General features: G+C 37.2%; 2 protein-coding genes across 9 annotated transcripts in view; one reads left to right on the top strand and one right to left on the bottom strand.

Annotated features, from left to right (window-relative positions):
- Positions 1-5,240, bottom strand: part of WDR70 (WD repeat domain 70) — a 304,073-nt gene extending 298,833 nt beyond the window's left edge. For 2 of the 3 annotated variants that reach the window (XM_082382288.1, XM_082382289.1), the window contains exons 1-3: positions 5,087-5,240; positions 4,927-4,992; positions 2,764-2,847 (exon numbers count right to left, since the gene is read on the bottom strand). In XM_082382288.1, coding sequence (XP_082238414.1) covers positions 2,764-2,847; positions 4,927-4,992; positions 5,087-5,111 — 175 coding nt within the window. In that variant the 5' untranslated portion in view covers positions 5,112-5,240. Of the gene's footprint in view, positions 1-1,871; positions 2,409-2,763; positions 2,848-4,926; positions 4,993-5,086 lie in introns of those variants that run through there. The other variant, XM_082382290.1, reaches the window with a different exon arrangement.
- Positions 5,241-8,279: 3,039 nt separating this feature from the next.
- NUP155 (nucleoporin 155) overlaps positions 8,280-23,474 on the top strand; it is a 69,509-nt gene continuing 54,314 nt past the window's right edge. For 4 of the 6 annotated variants that reach the window (XR_014241838.1, XM_082382193.1, XM_082382191.1 and 1 more), the window contains exons 1-5: positions 8,287-8,580; positions 11,160-11,297; positions 13,516-13,612; positions 16,277-16,347; positions 22,879-22,971. Coding sequence is in view for 5 of the 6 variants with exons in the window: in XM_082382193.1 (XP_082238319.1) it covers positions 8,424-8,580; positions 11,160-11,297; positions 13,516-13,612; positions 16,277-16,347; positions 22,879-22,971 (556 nt within the window). In the remaining variant the exon portion in view is untranslated. Of the gene's footprint in view, positions 8,581-8,773; positions 8,864-11,159; positions 11,298-13,515; positions 13,613-16,276; positions 16,348-22,878; positions 22,972-23,474 lie in introns of all 6 variants that reach the window. The other 2 variants (XM_082382189.1, XM_082382190.1) reach the window with 2 other exon arrangements.

The following is a 23,474-nucleotide window of genomic DNA, read 5'->3' as shown; positions in this document are numbered from 1 at the left end:
CAACACCTCATTTTTTTCTTTCAAGTAACTCATTTTATTGTTAATTCCCTACTCTCAGATAGTTACCAATTTTGGATAGCCATTTCTGCAAAAGCATCCCAGATGTATGCAACTCTTATTTAGGTTAACAGCAAACTATCCAAGGACTTCCCTGGTGGCACAGTGGTTAAGAATCCGCCTGCCAATGCAGGGGACACAGGTTCAATCCCTGATCCAGGAAGATCCCACATGCTGTGGAGCAACTAAGCCCGTGCGCCACAACTACTAAGTCTGCGCTCTAGAGCCCACGCGCCACAACTACTGAGCCCATGTGCCACAACTACTGAAGCCCGCGTGCCTAGAGTCCGTGCTCCGCAACAAGAGAAGCCACGGCAATGAGAAGCCCCCACACTGCAACTAGAGAAAGCCTGTGTGCAGCAACCAAGACCCAGTGCAGCCAAAAAATATAATTAATTAATTTGTAAAAAGTAAAAGATTATTAACAACAAAAAACTTTGAAACATTATTCCCTGACATTTTACATAACACATATTTTATTGAAGTTTTACAGTAACTCACCCTTTCTGTTAGAGCATTTAACAACCAAAATTTCACGTCCATATACACAGACAATTAAACTTGCCATTAAAAGGGACCAAAGTTCTTATTTTCCTCAAGTCTGATGTCAAAGCCCAGGAAAAGACTCTAATACCAATCATTACATAAAATATGCCCATATCAGAATTTTTTAACTTTTCTTTTAAGAAAAGTAAGTCAAACTTTGGATTCTTGTGTTTAGATCAGGGGTAGAAACAGCAGTCCATATCCAAGACTGTAACACTAAATCAAGAAAGTTCAACGCATTTAATTCATCCACAAATGTCAATAGGAGTACATGGTCTTGAGATAACTTTTCAAAATTTTAAAAATGTTAATAACTCTTTACTGGAATTCCTCTTAGGTGCTAAATGCATACATACTTTACTAAGAAAAATGACAGGAATTAAAAGTGATATTTATAACACTACTGTTTAAAAAGTACTATGCCCAACATCTTAATTCCTTCAAGAAATCTTCTAAGAGAGATCTTATTATCACTGCCACCGAACTGATGGGGAAATTAAGGATCTGAAATTTGAAAATCCATCCAATGTCATTCATCTAGTGGAATGTGGGGCTAATCCTTAAACCTGCATCCTCCAACTCCAAATCCCAAACTCTTTACTATTCATCATGCCATTTAAAGACATTCTTCAAAGATGCAGGATTTACTTTTTTAAAGGCAGTATTGCAGTTTTAAATTCAATTCCGTCTTCACAAATATATATTGAGAACCTATCTTGGAAGGCACGGTACTGGGGGCTATAAAACTTACATAGGGGAATAAGACAATCCCTATCCAAAGCATTTTGTATCACACACTGAAAGAGGTAAATACAAGAAAGTTATAAAACTTAGGTAGGGGAATAAGACAATCTCTATTCAAAGCATTTTGTATCACACACTGAAAGAGGTAAATACAAGAAAGTTATATTGCAACAGTATAAGCGTTCACTAAAACATTTAAAAATTAAGTGTATAACGCATTCGTGTATATGCTGCAGATAGCATGTCTTTACGTATTGTTTGATGATATTAAATTATTTAATATTTTTAGGTGTAGTTAACAGTTTTTTGTTTAAGATTTTTCCAAATCCTTATCTCTTAAAGACATACTAAAATATTTATGGGTGAAATAATGTACCTAGGATTTGTGTCAAAGTAATCTGAGAGGAGAAGTAAATGGAACTAACACTGGCCATGAACTGTTACAGTAGTTAAATCTGTGTGATAGGCATATGGGAGTTCATTACTATGTTACACTGCATGTAGAAATGAAAGTTTTTTTTAAAAAATACATACTATATGTAGATAGCTGTCTTTTCACCACACATACACAACAAAAACTGTTATTCTTCCAAAAACCAAAAACATTTCATGTCAAGTGCACTTCCCAAATATGAGATATTACTGCTATATAATTTATCATTTTAAAACCAACAATGACAAGTGCTGGAATAACATTCACTTAAATTTTTCCAGGAGTCCTGTCTCTGGCTTCTAGCCCCTTCTGCTCTATCAGGTTACATCTATCCCTTCTCTAGTGTAAGAATGATCTGAATCAGATCTAAAGAAAGCAGTAGAGGAGTCAGTCTCCTTCTAAGGCCCTGAGGTGGTACCTAGAATTGCTAACCACCTGGTATCAAACCAGACAGTCCGGAAGTTAACACCTTCATTAAATGTCTGATACAACTTATTAATGCAGAGATTCAACAGCAGCAGCCACATTCACTGTATGCCTCAATTTTCTATACTGTCTGGGTCAACGGTCAGTGATGTACACAGCTCTGAGAGCCACCTCTCGCCCAGCCTTCCAAATACTGGTTCCGCTGTAAGCAGGAAAGAAAAAAATGAAATGAGAATCAGATAGAGGGGGGGAGAAGAGGTAATAAAGAAACCACTACTCTGATTCTTATAAATTAATTTTGAATCCTTGTTTGTTCATAGTTCACACTTCTAAAAGATTTTAGCTCTCAGACCTCCTTATCCTGTTTAGATGCAACTTTAATCGTGTTTAAAAAAACAAAGACAAAAAAGCATCTGCTTCCAAAGGAACCAGCACATATGGTCTCTTAACAATTTTGAAATTTTTTTCAGTCTTATAATTTTATAACTGGTAGGACACTGGTGTAAGCTGGATACAGTATTTAATCCTATAAAAGAGCAAGTAACTGAACTTCTTACCCAGTGTTTTCCGACTTCTTTCCACTGCTGTTCTTCGAGTTTGTTCAAACATTGCTTCCAAATCAAATGTGCGAGCTTTTTTCCCTAAAACAGAAATAAGTAGCAGACTATGATTTTCCTGAACTAAGTTGGCCAAACTTTAGGTACTCAATGAATACTTACTGACTGACCAATAACCACGTAAGTCTATCTAATTTATAGCAGGGCTACAAAACAACCATGAAATATCAATGAAGAAAGAGTTTACTTCTCAGGGAATTTTTAATTACAATCTTATCGCTAAATAACATTAACCAGCCAACTTTCCCATCCTCCTGTAATTCATCTAGACCCTACTCCCTGAAACTACAACACTGGTGTGCTACGCAGAATAGAGAATGTTCATATCCTAATCCCTGAAACCTGTAAATATATTACATTACAGGGTAAAAGGGACTCTGCAGATTAATTAAGGTTATGGACTTAAAAACTGGGAGATTATCCTGGCCAGCCCAATCTAATCATAGGAGCCCTTACAAGCAAAGATGCAGAATAGATATAGCAAAAGTCAGAGAGACCTGAAACTTGAGAAGGGCTGCAGTTCCTTTGAAGATGAAGGGGGCAAGAAGACAAGTAATGTAGGTATATAAAAGAGCTAAGAAACTCCCACCAGACAGCCAGTAAGGAAATAAGGAAACCACAAGGAACTGACATTCTGACAACCTGAATCTGCTTGGAAGCAATGTTGTATTTGCTTTTACTGCCTTTTTTTTTTTTTAATAATAATACCTATTCTGTGTTTGTCAGAATATGGTAAAAATGGCTTTCTTACACACTACTGACTTTGTTATAAACTGAAACCACCTTTCTGAGCAGCATTATGACACTACATATCAAGAAGCTTTAAAAGCTATATGCCCAATTTTTTGTTACTTTTTAATATCTGTATTTTTTATCAAAGTAGTCCCTCTTTTAGAAATCTACCCTATGGAAATATGCATAAAACTCCTTTTACAAAAGGAGATAAAAGAGTTATTTATAAAAATGTTTATTTTAGTATTACTGATAAAAGTTAGAAACTATGTGGGGTAAAGTTAAAAATTTTACAAATTGTAGCACTTCTATCTACTATTCAACCATTAAAAATCATGTTTTGGAAAAGCATTTTATAATATGGGAAAATCCTCAAAATATTAAGAATTAAAACAAATTCTATATAATTAAGAATAATATAAAAGTGTACATATATACGATCTCACAACAGGAAAAACTGGAAAACAAACTAACTTTTAAGTCTTGATTTCTAGATCATGAGATTATGAATGATGTTACTTTCTTCCTTCTTATTTATTGGGTTCTTTATATTTTCCTGCTATTCACATGTGTTCCTTTTGAAATGAGGGAGAAAGCTATTTAAAAGAACTGAAACAAAAATAAGTACCAAAATACTACAGAAGTGTACAGTACTTTTGTAGACATGACCACCTAGGAGATAGAGTAAATATGTTTTGTGGCTCAAGACGTTACCAGAATAAATGAATGTATGAATGAACAAACAAGAGACTGAAATGAAGATTCTGGAGTAGGAAAACTTGAATCAAAAAAGACTTACTAACCTACAAGGACCTACTGTATAGCACAGGGAACTATACTCAATATTCTGTAATAACGTAAAAGGGAAAAGAATATACATATATGTTAGTATATATAACTGAATCACTGTGCTGTATACCTAAAACTAACATGACATTATAAATCAACTATAATTTAATAAAATAAAAGATTTATTATTATAACATCACCTAATGGCCCATTTGTTGCCAAAAGTGCCATCTTATTACAGACCAGAGTCAGTGGTTAGCGCTCAGTCTCAGGACGCAAAGAGACAACTCCCTCCATCAACCAACACCCTCCACCGCGTGGGTCACAAAGCAATCTTTCTTTCTCACTAGCCTTCTCATAAGTGTCACCTGAGCTGGTCCCAAGAGCTAGGCAGGAGTTAGAAAACGGAGACGGAAGACTGTGTCTAAAAATTGCAAGATAAACACAATAGAGCTAAAGTAATTAGGACTTGGCACTGCGGAAGGGGCGGAACACAGGTGACAGCTCGGGCCCCCCTCCCAACCTGCGGCTCTTAAAATCTCTGCAAAATGAAACGGGACCATGCCTAGGGCAGTCACTCACCGAACCCCGTGAAGCCCATGGTGACCGCCAGCTGCGGGTCCGGTCCTGATGCGTCTGAACCTGTCACTGAGAAAAGAGAAAAGGCCCTGTTAGTGCGGCGCCGACAGCGCCGCCGGCCCTGCCCGACCCACCCCGCTGCCGCTCGCCCCACTGAACCCACCGCCGCTGGGTCCGGGGCGCTCCATGGTCGGCCACACGCCCCAGAAACAGCAACACCTGCAGCCCCAACAGCTGCTAAAGACTAGAGGCAAACCAGGCAGGAAGTAGCGCCTCCGAGCGTCAGCCTCGCCGCCAAGGCCAAGAGCGGCGCCTTCCGCGGAGGGACAGAGGCCTCCTAAGCAGCGCCGCCCTAGCGGGCTGGCGGAGTATAAGCGCCACAGAAGCTGGCTTCGAATTGAACCCACGGGAAGGGGAATATTAGCTGGAGTTTCTGTAACACTTTTTACTTTGTAAGACGCATTTATCGGGGCTTCCCTGGTGGCGCAGCGGTTAAGAATCCGCCTGTCAACTCGGGACATCGGTTCGAGCCCTGGTCCGGGAAGATCCCACATGCCGCAGAGCAACCAAGCCCGTGCGCCACAACTACTGAGCCTGAGCTCTAGGGCCTGCGAGCCACAACTACTGAGCCCACAAGAGAAGCCACTGCAATGAGAAGCCCACGCACCGCAACAGAGTGGACCCCACTCGCTGCAACCAGAGAAAAGCCCGCACGCAGCAACGAAGACCCAATGCAGCCGAAAAAAAAAAAAAACAGACGCGTTTACTGCCAAGGTGACACTTAATCCTCAGAATTCTAAAGATGGTTTCAAATTCCACATCACAAGTAACCATTAAGAAACTACCATTTGGTAAGTTTTGGTATGCTGTCAGAGAATATTCACAAGTGTCTAAAAAGGTTATTAAAATACTCCCTTTTCCAGCTACATAACTCTGTGAGGCCCCCTTTTCTTCGTGTACTTCAACTAAACAAGTACCAACAAGAGATATGAAATCTGGTTATCCCTTATTTAGCCAAACATTTAAGAGATCTGCAAAAATGTAAAATAACAGCATTCTTCTCACTAATGGTTTAGTTTTAGAAACTATGGCGATTTTTCATAAAATATGTGTTATTTATATTAACGAGGATTAGGCTTATTCTTTTAAATACGTTTTTTTTTTAATTTCTCATTCTTATGAGATATTAGCAATTATTAACAAAAATAACCCTGTGAAATAAAATTCATATTTTATCGCAAGACAAGAAAAATTCAAACACAAAAACATTTCTCTGCCTTTTGACCTCCTCTCTCCCCTCTACTGTGCATTGTGTATATGCATTTTGCATCAACCAAACCTCCTCCATCAGCGGAAATACCTGCTCAACCATAAAGAGCAACATTCTCCTAGCATCAACAAGACAACTCCCTACAAGGTAACGTTCCTTCTTGATCTTGAAAGTGGCCAAGATGATGGTTAGATCTGGATTGTGTAAACTGTCAGTAATACATCATTTAATGTACAGCCCTCTGTTTCGAAAAACTTATATAACTGTGTTTTGACTTCTAATGAGCGGAACAGTCCTTAGAGCTTTCTGAGATGCTGTTTCGGGTTATAGTCTTCGGCTTGGCACAAATAAAATTTTCCATTTCTTTTTCAGATCGACTGATTAATTTTTTGTCAACAATCCACACAAAACCAAACCTCTTTGGACTCCTTAATAATTTTTAAAGGTATCAAAAGTTTTAGAATCTTTATTCTTGAGACGTCTTCAGCAAAATTTTCACGTAAAGGGCTGGATGGTAAATATCTGAGGCTTTGAGTCCATGTGGTCTGTGTACCAACTACTCAACTCAACAGTTGCAGCTGCAGAGCAGCCATTGCAATATGGAAATGAATGGAGGGTCTTGGACTTAGACCCTTGGAAATGCTGTTGCTGTGTGCAGGACTATTAGACCAGTATTGTTAGATATCCAATTTGTAGAGTTGAAAACTCTCTATTGTATTTTTTGTCTCAAATTAAAAGCAAACCAACCCTGTGACAGACTGTCACTTTTCAATCTGTAGTCTACCAAATAAAAGAAAACTGACAACTGGCGACCCCTCTGCCTATTTATCTACCGGTAATACAAATCTAATTTTTCTTGGTATACTTGCTATGAAGTCTTAAATTATACGTATAGATCTGTAATGTCACAGTATTTTTAATATTCAGAAATTTAGTCAACCCTTGGAGGCAGTAAAAAGTAATTCAAATAGCAAAAGACCAATTCAGCTATTGATTTGCTAAACTACGAATATAATCGGATGTAACTTAGGTGAGATTCTAAATAAGGACTAATTCTAAGTATTCTAAATAAGGACTGCTCTTTGAAGACTACTGCTTTGTTTTAACCACTCCAGCTGCCTTCTGCATGAAATGAAGCCCATCCTGCCTCTCCTCACTCATTTCTCTTACCCTTTTACTGCAGTTAATACATACCCCATAGACAAAATATTGTGATGCACTCTGTTTTTTTTTGCCTGTGTGTCCCTGCATAAAGCACCTTGAGAAGAGGAATGTTGTTTCAGTTTGATATTCCCAGCACAGGTACAATGCCTGACACAAATTCAGAATTCAGTTGCTGTAGAAGATGATAGATTAGGTGGCCTACTCTATACCAGTCCCTCTACTATGTGCTGGGGATGAAGCAGTGAATTAGAACCACCTGCTTCCCCTCTGAAATGGGAAATAAAGCAAGGCATCAGGTCCCTGCACGCTGTTAAGATTCCATAAACATAATTTTTCATAATTTTTCACAGTAACGTACCACAAAGTCAAATGGTAACGACACAGAAATAGAAAACCTGATGAATTTTAATTTACACCGAAGCCCATATTTCTAGTGAAATTTTGGTTTATATGTAAACTTTTTCTAACAGCTACCAACTCCTATCCACTCTCAGAAGACAAGTTATTTGCAGCACCAAATTGACACGCATACTCAAAATAGTTGCAGTTGCCGGTTTCCGATCCCCGAAGCTCGAGGCACTCAGATCCAAGCGCGCGCTAAACCCACCAGAACCCGAGCAGCCTGCGCTGCCTCCGCACTAACCGGCTCCTACTTACCCGAACCCCGCTCTCTCCTCCATCCCCACCCCTACCGACTCCTTCCCGTCCCTCACCTTCCCCAGTCCCTCCCCTTTCCCTTTCCTCCCTCCTTCCCTCCCTTCCTCCACTCCCACTACCGATTTCCCCCTCCCGCCCAGAACAACCAGCCCGCCCCCTTCGGGGCACCACCCATTCTCTAGCTCCACCCCCAACGTCCAGCCCCCTCTAACAGCTTCCTCTTCCCAGCGCCGAAAAGCTGGCTTCAAATTCCCCACCCAATGAACCGGAAGTGCGTCATGCACTGGCGCCGGGGCGCTTGTTTGGCGCGCGCGCTCTAAGCTTTGGGGCTGAGCTAGCATCTTGGGTTTTCTCTTATTTCTCCTTGCTTTTTGACTTTCTCCGGTCGCTGCTGTCTCCGATTTTCGATATGCCGTCTTCTTTGCTGGGCTCGGCAATGCCGGCCTCCACGTCGGCCGCAGCCCTGCAGGAAGCTTTGGAAAATGCGGGGCGGCTCATCGACCGTCAGTTGCAAGAAGACCGCATGTACCCGGACCTTTCCGATCTGCTCATGGTGTCTGCCCCAAGTGAGTGATCGTTGCCCAGTTGGTGACTGTTTCTCAGCCCAAAGGACTCTCGTCTGACTCCCTAAATAGGTCCTTATCCGCAGAGTGAATCGGCGAACGTATCCTGAGATCTGGGACGCTGTTTGCTGCATTTTGAAGGGCGGAAAAGAGCCCATTTTCAATGTTTTTCCTTCTCTCACTTTCTTCATTACAGGCACTTGAGAGGATAGGAATGAGGAGCAAGCCCCCATTTGAAGCAGAAAGAGGCAGTTTCCAACCTTAATGAGCTTCTCATTGCCTCCAAGTGTGTATCGCCAAGACCAGATGAGAAGGATCACCTGATCCAATTCTCATCCTTATTAATACCTCATATTAATGTTGGAGTAAAATTGAAGAGCATACGAAGTTAATTTGGAAATTTACTATGTTCGCTCATAGATATGCTTTATTATGTATGGAGTTAGTGTAATATGAAGTCCTTAAAGGTGTTAAAAAGAACTACCAGCGGAATGAAGGAAGGGGACAGGGAAATCAGCACTGATGATGGGTGAACAAGGAGGGTAAAGCAGATTTTTGTGCCAACAAAGAGAGGTGTCCGTAAAATATTCTGTGTATCGGTTTTAAATTAAGGCCAGGCTCCTCAAGGCGTATAGAATCACACAAGTTGCTGGAAAAAAAGTGACCCCTTTTGTGAGGTGGAAATTGGAGAAGAGTAAATAAGATAAAAACAAGATTTTTGGTAAACAAGAACCAAGATAATCTAACCAGGTTAATCTGCAATGTAAACCTAAAAGACAGCTCTGACGATTTATAAAAAGTCATTAATTGACTTGTAATCAGAGAAAAAACAGAAACAAAGCAAAGAGTATTTACTACTGACAGCTACTTACCAGTGGGCTTGTCTTAAAAGAACTGAATGGCCTATTAGCAACTCTCAAACTGAATAGCACTCTCCCCTTTGTACTCCTTATTTCTGAAAGCAAGGTGTAAAAGCAGTCCATACATTCTGGTCTTCTCATCATATCTGACCCCAGTCCAACTCATCCACCTTTACACACATCTGCCTCTTCAACCAAATTTCCTTTCCCTCTTCCATCCTATTCTCGACCTCCTTGTTCCAGTTATACCGAATCTAACAGGTTTTCCATAAGAACCCCCTCTTCAGGATTTCTAGAATGTTCTTCTTTGCCTGACAAGCTATTCTTCCAGACTCCATTAAATACCACTTTCTCTTTGAAGGCTTTCTCAACCAGAAATAACTCTGGTGAGGTTTATATCCTCACCAGAGTTATTAATTCCATCCTTTGTGTTCCTACTGCAGTTTAACATGTGTAACGTTCTATTAAAATTATGTTTTAAGATTAAATGGAACGTCTGGGATTTGCTTCAAAAAATACATTAGGGAAAAAGTGGATGGTGACTGACATATATGAAACATGACTGGGCATGTTACTGGTAATTTTTGAAGCTGGATACTCAATATACAGGGATTGATTGCATTTGTTCTCTAGTTGTATAAATTTTAAAATTTTTCATAATACATTTAAAAATTTGTTTTATATGTCAGTTTCCCCCAACATCTTTGTACTTTACAGAGGCTGAAAAGGTGCCTGAGTAAATAGTAATAGTAAATAGTCAGAACTAAAACACCTTGTTCAGGACTAGGAAGGACAGGCTGTAGACCAGCCTGCTCTTGCCCTTAGTGTCTGGGCTTTAGAGGAGGAGAAGGTTGCCAGTTGAGAGCAGTTTATAGAGTAGTCTGATTCTCTCCCACTCCCCCCCCCAATAAAATATTGCTTTTGTGGTATTACAGGCATACCTCATTTTATTGTGCTTTGTTTTATTGTGCTTTGCAGATACTGGTTTTTTTAACAGTAGATTTGTGGCACCCCTGCCTTGTCAGGTGACAGCATTTTTTAGTAATATATTTTAAATTAAGGTGTGCACATTGTTTTTTTAGACATAATGCTATTGCACACTTAGACGTCAGTATAGTGTAAACATAACTTTTACATGCACCGGAAAACCAAAAAATTTATGTGACTCGCTTCTGGGCATGTTCATTTTATTGCAGTGGTCTGGAACCAAACCCACAATGTCTCTGAGGTATGCCTTTATTTGTATGTTGGTGTGAAGGTGGGGGGTGGGTACATAATGGGAAAAGGCATGGATTGTTTTAATCTTTAAATTTTTAAGTGGGAAAGGAAATGCTGTTTTTTCCCCAGTCAGTATTTTGTTTGTCCACAGTTGTTTTTATCTGAGAATAACAAAGCGGTTTTACAATTTTTTTCCCATTTCAGATTAGTAAAATAATAGGAAAACACTATAAATTATTGAACCAAACATTTCTTTTCTTATGGAGAAAGTCTTCGTGAAAGATAACCTTCTGTTCAGTGTTGAAACCAGTAATTGCACCCCATCTTAACATTGGAATTCCTCAGGCCTCCTTTGTGTCAGATCAGAACTACTTTATTCTCTCTATACCTTTAGAACCAGATGCACAATATTTTTGTAGCTTGCAATACTTCTGTATGCCCATTTGATGCCCAATATATTATTATTTTAAATAAATGCGCTTTTTTTTATTTTATTTTTTGTAGATAATCCCACTGTTTCTGGCATGTCAGATATGGATTATCCTCTACAAGGACCTGGTTTGCTGTCAGTGCCCAACCTGCCAGAGATCAGTTCCATTCGAAGAGTTCCTCTCCCACCTGAACTTGTTGAACAGTTTGGACGTATCCTATTACTTTGTATTTAACTCTTTAAAAAATTTAAAAATTGGTATTCTCATTATTATAATTCTAGTTTTGTGTTTAATTAGCACATTGTGTATAAGTTCATATAAGGTTTTATTTAAAATACATTTTAAGTATGTGGGTAGTTTGCCGTGTGCCTAGAAAATTTCATGTAAAATTGAATGTTGAAAATTGAGTCATTTTAATTGTTTGGGGACATTGAGGAGAGTAAATTGTTTACAAGCAACTCTGCATTTTTGAATGATATATGGCAAGGCATTACTTTCCAATTAAGTGCTATGCAGGGAATTTTTTACTACCACTCTTTTTCAGTTCAAAGACCCATGATTTTTGTTTTTATTTTTTCCTGTATGTTAACATTTTAAAACTGGGAAGTGGCTCTGAAAATGTTTAAAATAAAACTGCAAGGTATGGGGCTTCCCCGGTGGCGCAGTGGTTAAGAATCCGCCTGCCAATGCAGGAGACACGGGTTCAAGCCCTGGTCCGGGAAGATCCCACATGCCACGGAGCAACTAAGCCCGTGCGCCACAACTACTGAGCCTGAGCTCTAGGGCCTGCGAGCCACGACTACTGAAGCCCACGCACCTAGAGCCCATGCTCCGCAACAAGAGAAGCCACCACAATGAGGAGCCCGCACACCACAACGAAGAGTAGCCCCCACTCGCCACAACTAGAGAAAGCCCACGTGCAGCAACGAAGACCCAACGCAGCCAAAAAATAATAAGTAAATAAAATAAAATAAATTAATTAAAAAAAAAAAAAAGAACTGCAAGGTATTTTCTCCTGGAAATACCCCCTGAAAAGTTTTTGGTGTGTTTTTACACTTACTGGTGTCTTAGAATTGAAGTTTATAATTTATTGTATTTCTAAGGATTACAGTAAGAATCTGTATCTAAAGGTATAAGAAACTGAAGTATTGCTACTAATGCCATCTTCATAGACTGAGAAGTTAGAGGAGTTTTCTTATCCTCTAAAAATAAGATTTTATTTGTTTTTCTTAAAGTGTCGCATACCCTATAAAAGGACTATATTTATAGTTCTTTGCTAGGAAGCTTTTATAAAAATCAGTCTGTAACTCTCATAATAAAGATATCAAGATGCTATATAAAAATTTAATCTGACTTTTAAAAGTATGTTAATCTGTTCATGGTAAAGGGCTTCATATTTCAATACAGTGTGATTTAGAAAAAGAAAAGAAATGAAAAATTAGGGAAAATGCTTGTAAAATAAATAGAAAAACTAGTAAAATCTAATCTATATTTTCATTGTTTCTCTGAGACTTTGTAAAATAGTGTTATTAAATAAATAATACACCTTACCATATACTCTACCCTTGCTTAGTTTCTTAATATTCTTTAATTCTCTGATAATACTATACTCTACAAGAGATATTTCTTTAATTAGCAAATTATTTTGTTTTCACAATTGTTTCATTATCTTATAATTACGTAAATAATTCTTTGTCTATTTTTCAGTTTATACGAGGCTTGTAGATTGTCACCTGGCTGTGACTTTAGCATGCCAACTGTTTTTCTTTGTTTTTCATTTTTTTATAAATTTATTTGTTTATTTGTTTTTATTTTTGGCTGCATTGGGTCTTTGTTGCTGGGTGCGGGCTTTCTCTGCTTGTGGCAAGTGGGGGCTTCTCTTGTTGCAGAGCACAGGCTCTAGACTTGCGGGCTTCAGTAGTTGTGTCACGCAGGCTTCGTTGCTCTGCGGCATGTGGGATCTTCCCGGACCAGGGATCGAACCCGTGTCCCCTGCATTGGCAGGCGGATTCTTAATCACTGCACCACCAGGGAAGTCCCTGTTTTTTGGTTTTTTTGGGGTTTTTTAATCACTCTTTTATACCATTGGAAAACCTGGTCCAGTAAAACAGTTTATAATGTTAAAGTCCAATGATATTACTCAGAATCAATATTTTTTTAAGTTAGTAATGGCAAAAACATTACATTTGTTATTTAGAGTACATTTTAAATGGTCAGATAGCTTTGTTTAGAAATTATAATAAGTATTTCTGTCATACACTATGGCTTTCATTAAACTCATTGGAAATAAAGATATTTCATTTGCTCTTTTGATTGAAGAGTGAATAAGTCATGATTTTTTAATCATACATTTTAAATCAAAATCTTTTGAAACAAGTTTAAGAAAGATGAGATTGAAATCTTTCTACCTTACATCCACACTACCTCAGATATGCAGTGTAACTGCATGATGGGCGTGTTCCCTCCTATCAGTAGAGCTTGGCTCACAATCGACAGTGACATATTCATGTGGAACTACGAAGATGGGTATGTATTTATGACTGGTTTGCTTTAGCATGATTAGAATTTAAATTATCTTTATTGCAACTAGTATTCTACTCATTAAAAGCTGCCTGGTTTATCTTTCATTCTTCTAACATCCGGGTTAGCGCTTCTCAGTATACGTACCAACCTGGGGATGGGGTTAAAATGTGGATTATGTTTTAGTCATTAAGGCTCAGGAGTCTGCATTTGTAACAAGCTCCCAGGTGATGCTGGGGATCTGGGTACCACTCTGAGTAGCAACAGTCTTATTTCCCAAACTCCTATAATAATGATAGTCTATCAGTAATTCTTTGAGGGACGGTTTGAGATTTTCAAAGACCTCTGTTTTCCCTGCATATCATGGAGCGGGAGGATGTTAGTTTATTGAAGTATCTTAACAGTTTTGTTGTTATTCTGTGGGCTTGACCTTGTGTAAATTAAATGTGTATAAAAGAGTCTGAGTGAAGGCCCAAGGCATTCTTGCTTAAATAAAGTTTATTAATCTGATGATCTTACTCTTGGCTATTTGGAGAAAAATTTTACCTTCCAGTTCTCCATCATATTATCTTCAGGTGAGGGGTGAGATAACCAGAGGAAGATCCATATTAAGATGTTATTCTTGCTCCTGAGTAATTAACATACTTGTTAGAAACATACACAGTGTCATTGAATCAAAATTGACACTATATGAGAACTTGTAGCTTAAACCATTTTTGTTTGATTTTTTTTTTAATTAGAAATTTTCCTAGCTATTTTTATTGTTGAAATGGTATATAGTCATAATAGTAGTGATACAAGTTTGTGATTGTTCTTCACGTATCATGAACGTTGCCCCAGTTTGTTATATTACACATAACATAATCATTTTTATACTAAAGAGTAGAACCTGTTCATTTAGGCATTGATCTCTTCAAGAAAACCTAATGCAAGAAAATTACAAAATAGATAAATGTGAGAATAATTTTGTTGAAAAGGGTTTTCACTTTAATGAAATTTTTATATTTCCATTGACTTCTAACGTATTCATTTAACAACCACATTGAGCCTATCATGTATCAGACACTTTTTGTGCTTGAACAGTACTGAATAAACGTAGTCCCTGCCCACATGGAAAGTGTGGTTCAACCTTATTGTGTGTTCAAAGTAAACTCATTTAAAGAAAAATTATTTGAACATTGTGTTTATTGAAAAAAATCAAGGCACAGGTACTGGATATAAATCTTTACTTCGTAAATTCAATTCTGTAAAAACCTTAGCCTTAATTTCAATTATTCCGATAGCTTTCTATTATAAATCCCAATTCCATCTGGATGATAGAAACGTAATGTTGTTCAATTCACTGTTCTCTAATCCCCAGCTCTCCCAATATTGTTCTTAGTTCTGGGGGCTGTGTCAGTTGTTGAAGGAGCCTGTGTAATTCCACAGCATTGGGAAAATGGGGAAACCTGGCCCCACAGAGGTTGCCATGTAGGTGTTTTCTGTCCACTTGTGTGGCCCTTTGCAGGACAACCAGAAGTTTTCCTCAAAGTCTGGATCATTTTTTTTTCTTGGTACTTATCCTGCTTGCTGTTCTCTGAGCTTATTGGATCTAGGTTTGAAGTCTTTGTTATTTTTGAAAATTTTTCAACCATTGTCTTATTAAAGTATTTGTTCTTTCCTGTTGTCTTCCTTTCTCTTCTGAGATTTGTTATACTTTTGTTAGACTGCTTGATGTTTTCCAACAAATTTTGGATGCTCTGTTTGGATGCTCCACTCTTTTTTCTCTTTTTATTTCAATTTGGACAATTTCTATTCACCTTTAACTTCATGTTTACTGATTCTTTCGTCAAGTCTACTGAAAAGTCCATATAAGACATTCTTTGTGCTGTGCTTTTTATTTCTAACATTTTCACTGACTTATTTCTAATTATTTTCATTGCTCTGCTGAAATTCCTTACCTGTTTATACATATTGCTCATCTTTTTTATTAGAGCCTATACTATATTGATTATTTTAAATTTCCTGTCTGATAGTTCAGACATCTGACTCTGGTTCTGTTGATTGCTTTGTTTCTTGACAGTGGGGCTTTTTTTTTTGCTTGTTTTTTTGCTCATGTTTTGTTACTCAAAGCCAGACCACGTATAGGACAGTGAATACTGCAATAAATACCCTTTATCCTTAGAAATGGGCACGTCTCTTCCTTTGCTAGAGCCTAGCAGGTAGGCCTTTATTGTGAGGGAGTTGACTTTTTCCAATTCAGGAGTTAAGCCGAGTTTGGTTTTGTTGTTGCAGAGGTTACCTTCAGTGGACCACAGGTTTCAAATTCCTTTAGAATTATTTTGCACTTAGAGTACAGATTGGGTTGCTGGATTTTTTCTCAGTGTTCCTGTTTCTTCCCCAGCAATAGGCTCTTCCTGTGAGCCTGTTCTTCTGAGAGGGTCCTCTTGCCCCTGCCGCAGCAGTAGTTAGTTGTTACTTGAGACTTGCAACCTTGTGGGGGGATGTTTGGAATGGGGACCAGCATTCCCCTTTTTCCTGGTTTATGCTTAGCCTTAGGTAGGCCTGTGTGCCTGAGTCTTAGAACTAAAACAGTTTTGTTTGCTGGTTCATTATATTCTATAGTCTTGAAGAATATTATAAAACTTTTTCCTTTACATGTATAACATGTTTTTCTTCAACTGTTGACAGAGGAGACCTTGCCTATTTTGATGGACTTAGTGAGACTATTCTTGCTGTGGGGCTTGTGAAACCAAAAGCTGGTAAGAAATAAAAATATAAAGATTAAATTATGTTTGTACATAAGATTCCAAATGTTTTAGGACTAAATGATATCATATTTTAAGTAATTAAATTTCCTATTGAAGTTTTGTTCTAAATTACTTCTAATTAGAAATATAAAAAGTGATTAGGAATATTTAGCAATTTACTCACCTTATGGTATAAGTGAGTCTGCCTTTAAAATTGTTAAGCTATAATTCTTGAATTTTATCTTGCTTTTTGTTAGTCTTTCTTGATTTACCTAAAGTTTTTTGCATTATACATTTTTCACTAATTACTGAATTTAATGTTAAAACCATTTTTGTCTCTATTTTTTTAGTCCTGATAGCCCATGGAAGTGAGAACAGAGTTCAGAATAAATCCTAAGAGAAGTCACGAGCATTGTTTAACTTACAATTTCAACTTCAGTACACTAGATCTTTTATCATAGCCACTGACAAGCAGAATTGATTGATTTAAATTTAATATACATCCCTTGAATGCAACTTCCTGCAAGAGGACATAATAGATGAAATTTACTTGTTTACAAGGCCTAAATAGGAATTTTGAAGGTCACAGCCATTTTGAAATTATGCTAATTCACATAAATATAAACATGCAGTTTTAAACACTGTTTTTATGTGATTGCATTGGAAATGTATTTCCTTTACATAGAATTTTAAAGCAGTCTTTACCCAGCTGTATGTTTCTCTATCTTGTTTCTTAATTTAAAAGTTTATTCATATACAAGTCAACACCTGTTCATGCTCTCTATCATAATAAATATTAATTGTCCGTCTGAAACAAATAGTAAAATTTTGTTATATTCAAATGTAAATTTCAGTACAGAATTGAAATGGCATAGTCTTTGATTTAGCAGCAAAGGTGTTATCTTTGATAAGTTTTCATAAAGCTCAAGTTTTTTAAAATCAAATCCTGAAATATCAGGTATATTTTGAGGTCATTAAGTAGAAGGTCTGTGCCTTCAGCTTTATTGACTTGAACCTTGAAGCAAAAAATTGTGGCCTTTGTGCCCCTTGGTATTCATCAGTGAAAGTAAAACCAAGTGATAATAGAAGCTTTGTTGAATTTTCTGACATTTAACACCCAAACGTATACATATAAAGAGATGTTCATTATCATAAGATAAGATATATTTCCTTTTATTCTTATCAGTGACACACTATTTTTGGATGTTATAAAATGAAGAGAGTCATAATTACACATAAAACCTCATACCACTCCATACTTTTTAAAGTTAAATGATACCTTAGAGTGAATTAACATTTAAAAATTTTGTGCTTGGTTTAATTCCCTCTTCGAAACTGTAAATTATCCAGCTTTGGTACATAAACTCATTTGATCTATAAACTCATTTCTGGGTCTATGAATTTGACTATTCCAGGAACTTCATATAAGTGGAATTATATAGTACTATCTTTTTGTGACTGGCTTGTTTCACCTAGTATGATGTCCTCAAGGTTCATCGCTATTGTAGGATATGTCAGAATTTCCTTTTTATTTTAAAGGTCTAGTAATATTCCATGTATATACATACCACATTTTGTTTATCCATTTATCTATTGATGGTCGCTTGAGTTGTTTCCACCATTTGGGTATTGTGAATAATGCTATGAACATGAGTATACAAATAGCAATTTTTATATTGTAATAAACCTAAACTGTTTTGTAATGTAATACTGATTTTATTTTTGTTTATTTTTTTTAACATCTTTATTGGAGTATAATTGCTTTACAATGGTGTGTTAGTTTCTGCTTTATAACAAAGTGAATCAGCTATACATATACGTATATCCCCGCATCTCCAACCTCTTGCGTCTCCCTCCCACCCTCCCTATCCCACCCCTCTAGGTGATCACAGAGCACCGAGCTGATCTCCCTGTGCTATGCGGCTGCTTCCCACTAGCTATCTATTTTACATTTGGTAGTGTATATAAGTCCATGCCACTCTCTCACTTTGTCCCAGCTTACCCTTCCCCCTCCCCGTGTCCTCAAGTCCATTCTCTACGTCTGCATCTTTATTCTTGTCCTGCCCCTAGGTTCCTCAGAACCATTTTTTTTTTTTTTTTTTAGATTCCATATATATGTGTTAGCATACGGTATTTATGTTTTTCTTTCTGACTTACTTCACTCTGTATGACAGTCTCTAAGTCCATCCACCTCACTACAAATAACTCAGTTACGTTTCTTTTTATGGCGGAGTAATATAACATTATATATATGTGCCATATCTTCTTTTTTTTTTCTTTAATATCTTTACTGGAGTATAATTGCTTTACAGTGTTGTGTTAGTTTCTGCAGTATAACAAAGTGAATCAGCTATATGTATACATATATCCCCGTATCCCCTCCCTCTTTTGTCTCCCTCCCACCCTCCCTATCCCTCCCCTCTAGGTGGTCACAAAGCACCGAGCTGATCTCCCTGTGCGATGCAGCTGCTTCCCACTAGCTATCTACTTTACATTTGCCTACCCATTTTTTTTTTAACATCTTTATTAGAGTATAATTGCTTTACAATGATGTGTTAGTTTCTGCTTTATAACAAAGTGAATCAGCTATACATACACATATATCCCCATATCTCTTCCCTCTTGTGTCTCCCTCCCTATTCCACCCTCTAGGTGGTCACAAAGTGCCTAGTTGATCTCCCTGTGCTATGCGGCTGCTTCTCACTAGCTATCGGTTTTACATTTGGTAGTGTATATATCTCCACGCCACTCTCTCACTCTGTCCCAGCTTACCCTTCCCCCTCCCCGTGTCTTCAAGTCCATTCTCTAGTAGGTCTGCGTCTTTATTCCCATCCTGCCCCTAGGTTCTTCATGACCTTTTTTTTTTTTTTAAGATTCCATATATATGTGTTAGCATACGGTATTTGTTTTTCTCTTTCTGACTTACTTCACTCTGTATGACAGACTCTAGGTCCATCCAACTCACTACAATTTCGTTTCTTTTTATGGCTGAGTAATATTGCATTGTATATATGTGCCACATCTTCTTTATCCATTCATCTGTTGATGGACACCTAGGTTGCTTCCATGTCCTGGCTATTGTAAATAGAGATGCAATGAACATTGTGGTCCATGATTCTTTTTGAGTTATGGTTTTCTCTTTTTGAATTATGGTCCAGTAGTGGGATTGGTGGGTTGTATGGTAGTTCTATTTTTAGTTTTTAAAGGAACCTCCATACTGTTCTCCATAGTGGCTGTATCAATTTACATTCCCACCAACAGTGCAAGAGGGTTCCCTTTTCTCCACACCCTCTCCAGCATTTACTGTTTGTAGGTTTTTTAATGATGGCCATTCTGACCAGTGTGAGGTGATACCTCATTGTAGTTTTGATTTGCATTTCTCTAATGATTAGTGATGTTGAGCATCCTTTCATGTGTTTGTTGGCCATCTGTATATCTTCTTTGGAGAAATGTCTATTTAGGTCTTCTGCCCATCTTTGGATTCGGTTGTTTGTTTTTTTGATATTGAGCTGCATCAGCTACCTGTAAATTTTGGAGATTAATCCTTTGTCAGTTGCTTCATTTGCAAATATTTTCTCCCATTCTGAGGGTTGTCTTTTGGTCTTGTTTATGGTTCCCTTTGCTGTGCAAAAGCTTGTAAGTTTCATTAGGTCCCATTTGGGTTTTTTTGTTTTTATTTCCATTTCTCTAGGAGGTGGGTCAAAAAGGATCTTGCTGTGATGTATGTCATAGAGTGTTCTGCCTACGTTTTCCTCTAACAGTTTTATAGTGTCTGCCCTTACACTTAGGTCTTTAATCCATTTTGAGTTTATTTTTGTGTATGGTGTCAGAGAGTGTTCTAATTTCATACTTTTACATGTACCTGTCCAATTTTTCCAGCACCACTTATTGAAGAGGCTGTCTTTTCTCCACTGTATATGCTTGCCTCCTTTATCAAAGATAAGGTGACCATATGTGTGTGGGTTTACCTCTGGGCTTTCTATCCTGTTCCATTGATCCATATTTCTGTTTTTGTGCCATTACCATACTGTCCTGATTACTGTAGCTTTGTTGTATAGTCTGAAGTCTGGGAGCCTGATTCCTTCAGCTCCGTTTTTCTTTCTCAAGATTCCTTTGGCTATTCGGGGTCTTTTGTGTTTCCATACAAATTGTGAAATTTTTCGTTTTAGTTCTGTGAAAAATGCCATTGGTAGTTTGATAGGGATTGCATTGAATCTGTAGATTGCTTTGGGTAGTATAGTCATTTTCACAATGTTGATTCTTCCAATCCAAGAACATGGTATATTTCTCCATCTTTTGTATCATCTTTAATTTCTTTCATCAGTGTCTTATAGTTTTTTGCATACAAGTCTTTTGTCTTCTTAGGTAGGTTTATTCCTAGGTATTTTATTATTTTTGTTGCATTGGTAAATGGGAGTGTTTCCTTAATTTCTCTTTCAGATTTTTCATCATTAGTGTATAGGAATGCAAGAGATTTCTGTGCATTACTTTTGTATCCTGCTACTTTACCAAATTCATTGATTAGCTCTAGTAGTTTTCTGGTATCATCTTTTGGATTCTCTATGTATAGTATCATGTCACCTGCAAACAGTGACAGCTTTACTTTTTCTTTTCCGACTTAGATTCCTTTTATTTCTTTTTCTTCTCTGATTGCTGTGGCTAAAACTTCCAAAACTATATTGAATAATAGTGGTGAGATTTGACAGCCTTGTCTTGTTCCTGGTCTTAGAGGAAATGATTTCAGTTTTTTACCATTGAGAATGATGTTGGCTGTGGGTTTGTCATATATGGCCTTTATTATGTTGAGGTAAGTTCCCTCTGTGCCTACTCTCTGGAGAGTTTTTATCATAAATGGGTGTTGAATTTTGTCGAAAGCTTTTTCTGCATCTATTGAGATGATCATATGGTTTTTCTCATTCAATTTGTTAATATGGTTTATCACATTGATTGATTTGCATATATTGAAGAATCCTTGCATTCCTGGGATAAACCCCATTTGATTATGGTGTATGATCCTTTTAATGTGCTGTTGGATTCTGTTTGCTCGTATTTTGTTGAGGATTTTTGCATCTATGTTCATCAGTGATATTGGCCTGTAATTTTCTTTTTTTGTGACATCTTTGTCTGGTTTTCGTATCAGGGTGACGATAGCCTTGTAGAATGAGTTTGGGAGTGTTCCTTCCTTTGCTACATTTTGGAAGAATTTGAGAAGGATAGGTGTTAGCTCTTCTCTAAATGTTTCACAGAATTCGCCTGTGAAGCCATCTGGTCCTGGGCTTTTGTTTGCTGGAAGATTTTTAGTCACAGTCTCAATTTCAGTGCTTGTGATTGGTCTGTTTATATATTCTGTTTCTTCCTGATTCAATCTTGGAAGGTTGTGCTTTTCTAAGAATTTGTCCATTTCTTCCAGGTTGTCCATTTTATTGGCATATAGTTGCTTGTAGTAATCTTTCATGATCCTGTGTATTTCTGCAGTGTCAGTTGTTACTTCTACCTTTTCATTTCTAATTCTATTGACTTGATTCTTCTCCCTTTTTTTCTTGATGAGTCTGGCTAATGGTTTATCAATTTTATTTATCTTCTCAAAGAACCAGCATTTAGTGTTATTGATCTTCGCTATTGTTTCCTTCATTTCTTTTTCATTTATTTCTGATCTGATCTTTATGATTTCTTTCCTTCTGCTAACTTTGGGGTTTTTTTGTTCTTCTTTCTCTAATTGTTTTCGGTGTAAGGTTAGGTTGTTTATTTAAGATGTTTCTTGTTTCTTGGGGTAGGATTGTATTGCTATAAACTTCCCTCTTAGAACTGCTTTTGCTGCATCCCATATGTTTTGGGTCGTTGTGTTTTCATTGTCATTTGTTTCTAGGTATTTTTTGATTTCCTCTTTGATTTCTTCAGTGATCTCTTGGTTATTAAGTAGTGTATTGTTTAGCCTCCATGTGTTTGTATTTTTTACAGATTTTTTTTCCTGTAATTGATATATAGTCTCATAGCATTGTGGTCGGAAAAAATACTTGATATGATTTCGATTTTCTTAAATTTACCAAGGCTTGATTTGTGACCCAAGATATGATCTATCCTGGAGAATGTTCCATGAGCACTTGAGAAGAAAGTGTATTCTGTTGTTTTTGGATGGAATATCCTATAAATATCAATTAAGTCCATCTTGTTTAATGTATCATTTAAAGCTTGTGTTTCCTTATTTATTTTCTTTTTTGGATGATCTGTCCATTGGTGAAAGTGGGGTGTTAAAGTCCCCTACTATGATTGTTGTAACACTGATTTTAAATGTCATTAAATACTGAAGTGTTTGTGTCTAAGATTTGGGTTTTTTGTTTGTTTGGTTGGTTTTTTACTAATATCTACCTATTTAAATGATCATAAGTGGTAATGTTTTAGCATCAACATTAACTAAATTAGCTTCACACTTTTCATATGCTGGTTAACCCATAGCTCATATTAAAGGTAACCATGTTCTGTTAATACTTAAATGATGGGTGTTTTCCAGAAAATAGTGCCTAACTCATATTTACTTTATCTTAGGCATCTTTCAACCTCACGTACGACATCTCCTGGTTTTGGCAACCCCTGTGGATGTAGTGATTCTTGGACTCAGTTATACTAATTTGCAAACAGGTATAGCAACCCGCATGTTGTGGGGGGTTTTAGGGTTTGTTTTTTTTGGCCACACCCTGCATGGCATGTGGAACTTCCCCGACCAGGGATGGAACCTGCACCCCCTGCAGTGGAAGCCGGAGTCTTAAGCACTGGACCACAGGGAAGTCCCCACATATTGTGTTTTTTAAAATAAAAATATGTTGCCCAATTTAATATTATAATTGAAAACTAATCTTTTTCATTAAGTTAACTTTCTGGGCTATTTGCTCATAGGAAAATATTTCCCTGTAGGTATGGTATCTTTCAGGTTAATAACTCCACCAGAAATTATTTTGGATTTATTTACCATATCAGTGTACATTTCTTAAATGTCCAATATAAAGGAAGGGTAGTAGAAGAGAAATAGTTGCCCCAGTAATTTTTAAATAATGCCTTCAATTTCTTTATTTTTAATTTTTTGAATGGCCATTTTAACATATGGAACATTGAAATATATATTATTCTTTCCCTTGAAGTAAGAA

Source organism: Balaenoptera borealis, assembly GCF_965194805.1.
Source record: "Balaenoptera borealis genome assembly, chromosome: 2".
Classification (NCBI taxonomy): Eukaryota; Metazoa; Chordata; class Mammalia; order Artiodactyla; family Balaenopteridae; genus Balaenoptera; species Balaenoptera borealis.
This window is presented reverse-complemented; position numbering and strand designations above follow the sequence as displayed.